Below are 6,152 nucleotides of genomic sequence, written 5' to 3'. Positions count from 1 at the left end.
TGAGGGTACGCCATATCCTTTTTGATAAACACAGGCCCTTGGTATACTCTGCCCAGAACACAATGATAGTCTGTTTCAGGGCTCTACCTTTCAGGCAGCTTTAGAGTAAGATGCCAAGCTCTGGAAACATCACCCCACCCAGGAGCCTCCAGGTTGGTAAGTAGAGTAGGCAAGAGGTATCCAGAGAAGAGAGTACAGGCAACATAGGTCTGTTTTCCTCCAGAGAGAAGATCTTGGTGTCCTTCCTTGTCCCTGTCTCTTTCTCTCCTGGTCTCTGTCTACCCCTGGCTCTTTGGGTTTTGTGCCTCTCCAGCTTGCCCCTCCATCTCCTCTCCCCTTTAGGCTTCTCTTCCTCCATGACACTATCCCTCCCCCAAGCCATAGCCATAGGGTGGGGGTCATGCAGAATGCATGTGGATGGGCCTCCACATCCTCAGATACCACTTCCAGAGTGCCACTTCCTGCTTCTGTATGGAATGGGCAGGAAGTGACTGGGGGATTGGGAAGACAGGGTTCTGGTCTTTAGGCCACATTTCCTAGGCTTTCTTTGTTCTAAATATGGATGGTTTGGGTTCTTTTTCTTCAAGGCAAGAAAAGGCTTAGGTTATCCTTTTGGGAAGTCCCCCCCCCTTTTTTTTATTGGCCAGTCCTGGGCTTGAACTCAGGGCCTGAGCACTGTCCCTGGCTTCTTTTTGCTCAAGGCTAGCACTCTGCCACTTGAGCCACAGCAGTCACCTCTTTTTGTTTGTTTGTTTGTTTTTAAGCCAGTCCTAGGGTGTGGACTCAGGGCCTGAGCACTGTCCCTGGCTTCTTTTTGCTCAAGGCTAGTACTCTACCTCTTGAGGTACAGCTCCACTTCCAGCTTTTTTCTATATATATGGTGCTGAGGAATCGAACCCAGGGTTTCATGTATATGAGGTGAGCACTTTACCACTAGGTCATATTCCCAGCCCAGGGAAGTCCTCTTTCTTGTGCAACCTTCCTCCCTCTTGCTGTAATCACAGCCCCTTTCCGGAGGTTTCAGTCCTTTCAAAGCTGAGCACTGGTTACTTCCTCCTCAAATACAGTCTTAAATTCTTATGCAAGGAAGAGGCTGATAGGCATCAGAGAATCATTCCAACCCCCTCCCCCCACGTGCCCAGTCTCTTTATCAGGCTGGGGGATCTCAAAGGGGGGCAGGCAAACAGCCTGGAGGGGTGGTAGTGGTGGTGGCTTGACTCTGGGGAGTAGTCACCAACTTTTCTTTCCCTTCCTCCCCACCCCCTAAACCACAGAAACCACTTAAAGCTCAGAACAAGCCTGTCCTTCCAGGGAGGGCCTAGGGGGTAAAGACGGAAAATAGGGCTCAGAGCCTGTGATGCCACGCACAGCCCTAGCCCCATCCATGGCAGGAAATCTGTAAGGCGCTGACTAAGTGACTAGGGATTGCTTTTCTTTGGGTCTGATGGGCTCCATACCTGAGGAGCCCTCAACTTACCAGAATGACTTCAGGAGGGGAGTTCCAACCATTGACAAAAAGGTAAATAGCTGTAGTCTCTCATCTCATTGCCTCCAGCCCTCCTCTTATAAAGGCCACCAGGGCCCTAGCTTCTGGCTTGAACTTTGGTGACCCTGTTCAAACCTCTCATCCAAATCAATTCAACGGGAGGTCACGTAGACCTAGAAGTGTTGAAAAGCCCTGCAAGCTGGAGCTTTGATTTCTAGAGCCTAAAGGCTTGCAGCAATGTGGTTTGCTGGGCATCCGAAGTGGGCCTTGAGGCCCTTCAAAGCCCTCAGTGACCTCACCAGTCAGAAGTGGCAATACCACTAATCCTGGCTTGTGTTGCTGGAGGCACTCAGGAGCTGGAGCAGCTTGCATATAGGGACAGCTTTGTAGGACTCATTTGCCCCTAGGGTATGTTTCTGTGGCTCTTCCAGTGATGGTGTAGCCCCCATCTCAGGGCACTGTGGGCTGTGAATGCTGAGAGAATGGCTTCCTACCTTACAGCCTCCCATGAGCCTCTGGGTTGGGGCTGAAGGTATTTGGGTAGAGTTTTAGAAACCTTTCTGGAAGCCAAGGTTGACCCCTGGGGTGGTTTACTTAACCTCTCTGATCTCTTCCCTCCTTTGTGAAATAGGAATAACAATAATAATGGTAATATCTACTTTACTGAGTGGTTGTGATGACTGAGATAAAGTATTGGACAGGTAAAGTATTGGACCTGGCACAACATACCACAGCTTAAAAATATGTATTTTATTCCCTCTCTCCCACTTTCTGTTCCTCCCTTTCCTTATCTGATCTTCCCTTTCTATTTTCTCTATTGTTTCTTCCTTCCTTCCTTCTTTTTTTTTTTTTTTGCCAGTCCTGGGGCTTGGGACTCAGGGCTTGAGCACTGTCCCTGGCTTCTTTTTTATGCTCAAGGCTAGCACTCTACCTCTTGGGCCACAGTGCCACTTCCGGCCTTTTCTGTTTATATGGTGCTGAGGAATCAAACCCAGGGCTTCATGCTTGCTAGGCAAGCATCTACTACTAAGCCACATTCCCAGCCTTATTGTTTCTTTTTTCCTTCATGCCATTTCACCAAGTGATAGTGTTCATTTTACAACTTGTCTGATTTCTGTGTTTGTTTTGATCACTGCTTTATCCAAGGTCTGGCAGCTCACAGACCTCCCCTAAATTGAAGGAATGTTATGGATGAAAATTTTATGATTTCTACATTCATACCAGATACTTTCAAATCCAGCTATTCACTAAGGATTGTTAACCGGAGGATTTTAGGGCTGAAGTACAAATTCAGTACAGTCATAGAGATAAAGCTAGATCTGCAGGTGGGCTTCTAGAAACCACACTTAAGAATTCCAACTGCTGGGGTATGAACTGATTGGAGAGTTATCCTTTTGGGCAAGGAGGTCCCTTTCAGAGTGACCTAATGGAGCTAGAAGCAGGTAGCACCTGGGGAATATTATATAGAGTGAGGTGATTAGGAGTCCTGACTCTGGAACCAGTCTCTCCCTGTTCAAGTCCTAATTCTACTCTTCACTAGCTTAGCTGAGTCAAATTCAAGGTCACATCGAATAACATAGGACTGCACCTCTATGGCAGTTGCTGGAAAGAACAATTGATTTGACAAATTGTTGGAGCATTTTCTTGTGTGAGGCTAATCTGTGCAGAGCTCCTGCCACTTATGATCATCTGGTCAATGCTACCACCTGGTGGACATTTGGAGCTAGGTTCCCTGGGCCCTATGGCACAAGTAGTGGGGATCTAGTCAGCCAGGGGAGAAGGAAATAGGGAACCATCTGAATGGAGGGGTGCTGTGTGCCTGTCCTTATATACAGTTCCTTGAGCTAGGGTTCTGTAGTTCTGTTCAGACCCAGATGGTTTAGCCCTGGAGCAGTGTACAGTTGTGACCATTGGAACTAAGAAGGGGCCCAAGAGGGAGGAGGAAGCTAGACTGGCCCAGTGCCATCTCTCCTCCTTCCCTCCTCTGAGTCTAACCTGAGCCAAGAGGAACCAGTTCCCAGGAAGGTGGAGGTAGAGAAAAGAAGGTCGTTGCTGACGTCAAGGATATTCAGGTAAAAGGTAAACATAATCTGACCCACATTTACTTCTTTGTCCTTTACCTCCTTTTCCTCCTCCTCTTGGTTAGGGTAGCCTTTTCTGGTGTCCTGAGAACAACTCTCACACTCTGCTAGCCCTCCTGCTCCTCTGTGTATAATGACTCAGCTCTCCATCCCTGGGACATTCTATCTTGCTCTTCGGATATCTAAGTGTTGTTCTCTTGTTCTTGGCTCCAGCCTTGCTGTTAGGAAGCACAGGTGTGGAAGGCGCAGGCAAGAGGGAGGCAGGAAGGTTAAAGGGCACACACTTGTGTGTTAGTCTGATTATTCCCAGACACACTCCCAAGGTTCAAGAATGTGTTCTGGACAGATATGGGGGTAAGAGGGAGGGAGGGAGGGAAAGGACAGTTTCCTTTGAAATCATCCAGGAACCCCTAGGGGAAGGTGGCTTTTGCTAGCTTTTGTTACAGAGCTCTTGCTGCCAGAGCCCTCCGGCTTTTTGAAGATCTGAGGTCTTGCTGGACAGCGCCCCTGGGACCTAACAGCCCAGACCTTCTGAAGTTGCAGCCCTTTGGGTTGGGGGCCAGAACTCCGTTTGTTTAACAAGCTCGTGCAGGATTTCTGAATCCTGGTTATTGTGAAACTCTTCCAATTTTGAGAACCACGGCTAAAGGGCTGCTCCTACTCAGATAATCCGAATGAGCTCCTTCCTTTTTGTGTGCAGCCTGCCAAGAGTAGCTTAAACCCCAGGGCAGTAGGGCACCGACAATGGAAAACAGGCACCTAGAGACAAAGGGACATTTTATTAACAAAAATAAATACACGCTGGATAGGTAGCAAGAACCACCCAGGGCCCAGAGGAAACCTCCAGAGGTGCCCGCAAGCTCAGTTTACAGGCTGAGATGGGCAGGTGCCAGGGAGGACCCTGGGCCTAGGCCCCCACCCAGGGGGGGCAGCAGGGCAATAAGAGGCGTCTCGCACTCCCCCAGCACCACATCCCTGCGCAGCCCTGCGCCCCTGTCCAGCACCTTGGCCCTCAGGCTACGAGCGGCTAGGTCTGGCGGGCCGAGCCCGTCGAAGAAGAAGTCTTCATTGAAGATGGGGTTGGCGCTGCACTTGACCACGCGGCTGCGCTGGGCCCGAGGTCGGACGCGGGGTTGCAGCCGCAGCACCACGCAGCAGCCGCCGCCGCCGCTCCCGGGCCCGGGCCGAGGCCGGGGCAGATCCTCGGCGCTCACCAAGCGCAGCCGCAGCCGCCCGGGGCCCGCGTGGTAGGCGGCGGAGAGCCTCAGCTGCCCGCCGCGGGGCCCGAGGCGCAGCACGCTCTCCTTGGTGGGCCTCAGCTGGCAGCAGAGGAAGTCCAGGTGGAAGAGGGGCGGCGCGGCCCGGCGCGGCGCGCGGGGGCTCGGGTCTGCGGTGCGGGCCGCCGCCGCGGGGGCCAGGAAGCGCGGTCTGGGCGGCCTCGGGGAACCTAAGGGCGAAGGGTCGGGGGACGAGGCGGTGTCGCTGTCGGGGGCCCGGCAGAGGCGCAGGTCCGGGGCGGACACGTGCAGTCGCGAGTGCGCAGGCGGGAGCCCCGCGGTCAGGCCCGGCGGCGGCGAGTGGAACAGGGACTCGCGCCGGCGCGTGTGCGGGCTCTCGGGCAGGAAGGCCCAGCCTTCGCGGCCGGCCAGGTGCGGCAGCGAGCAGGCGGCCAGGAGGCTGCGCCCTCCCGGGTGGCGGCCGCCGGGGTCAGGGAGCCGAGGCGGGATGAAGAACTGCGGGATGCGATCCGGGGTGAGGACGTTGGGGCAGGCGCGCGTCGGCGGACCCGGGGCGCGGCGCTTCGGGAACAGCCTGGAGGGGGCCCACCGGGCTCCGGGCTCCGCCGTCCCCACCCTGTAGCCAGCTTTTTCCAAGAGCCACATGCAGTGGGGAGGGGGTAAGGAAACTTCGAGATCCGTAGGGCCGAGGGGTTCCAAAATCCAGCGGCCCAATTGGAAGGGGTGGACGGAGCTGGATTGAGAGAGTAGAGGATCCGGAGGTCAGTGATGCCGCGAACCACCGCCGCGCCCGGGTTCCCCAGACTCACGGGGCGCAAGGGCTCTACTTGAGCAGACAGACACGAAAAGAAAGGAAGAAAAAGAAAGAAGAAATAAAAGAAAAAGAAGGAAAGGGGAAGGAAGGAAGGAAGGAAGGAAGGAAGGAAGGAAGGAAGGAAGGAAGGAAGGAAGGAAGGAAGGAAGGAAGGAAAGGAAGAAAGGAAGGAAGGGTTGGAGCAGCTCGGGACCAGACCGACAAGTTCAGATTCAAGACAGATTCTTAAGTACACAGACAAACCTTTCCATCGTTATGAAGGATGCCTCGTCCACGCGCAAGTTATAGGACCCAAGACACCCACTGAACCCCTAGGGTACTGCTAGAAGAGCTAGAATAACCACAAGTTCTGTGGTCACGAGCTCGGATTCCTAATCCTGCGGGTAGACACCCTTCCCCTGTAAGGACATCGGCGCCCCTTGATGGGCTTTACCCTCTCTCCTCTTCTCTCCCTCTTCTCCCCCTCCTCTCCCCAGCCCATTCTGAAGACTTGAGCTTTCTTCCAGGATCAGGTCTGGCACTCCTCCAGGACA

General features: G+C 53.5%; 1 protein-coding gene across 1 annotated transcript; it reads right to left on the bottom strand.

Annotated features, from left to right (window-relative positions):
• Nucleotides 1-4,327: 4,327 nt before the first annotated feature.
• Nucleotides 4,328-6,152, bottom strand: C2cd4d (C2 calcium dependent domain containing 4D). Its single transcript, XM_048357140.1, has 2 exons — nt 5,863-6,152; nt 4,328-5,538 (listed from the first exon to the last, which is right to left on the bottom strand). The coding sequence occupies exons 1-2, from the start codon at nt 5,868-5,870 to the stop codon at nt 4,434-4,436; spliced, it is 1,113 nt and encodes a 370-aa protein (XP_048213097.1). The 5' UTR covers nt 5,871-6,152; the 3' UTR covers nt 4,328-4,433.

Source organism: Perognathus longimembris, chromosome 11, assembly GCF_023159225.1.
Source record: "Perognathus longimembris pacificus isolate PPM17 chromosome 11, ASM2315922v1, whole genome shotgun sequence".
Lineage (NCBI taxonomy): Eukaryota > Metazoa > Chordata > Mammalia > Rodentia > Heteromyidae > Perognathus > Perognathus longimembris.
The sequence above is the reverse complement of the archived record's forward strand: the minus strand, read 5'-3'. Positions and strand labels throughout refer to the sequence as shown.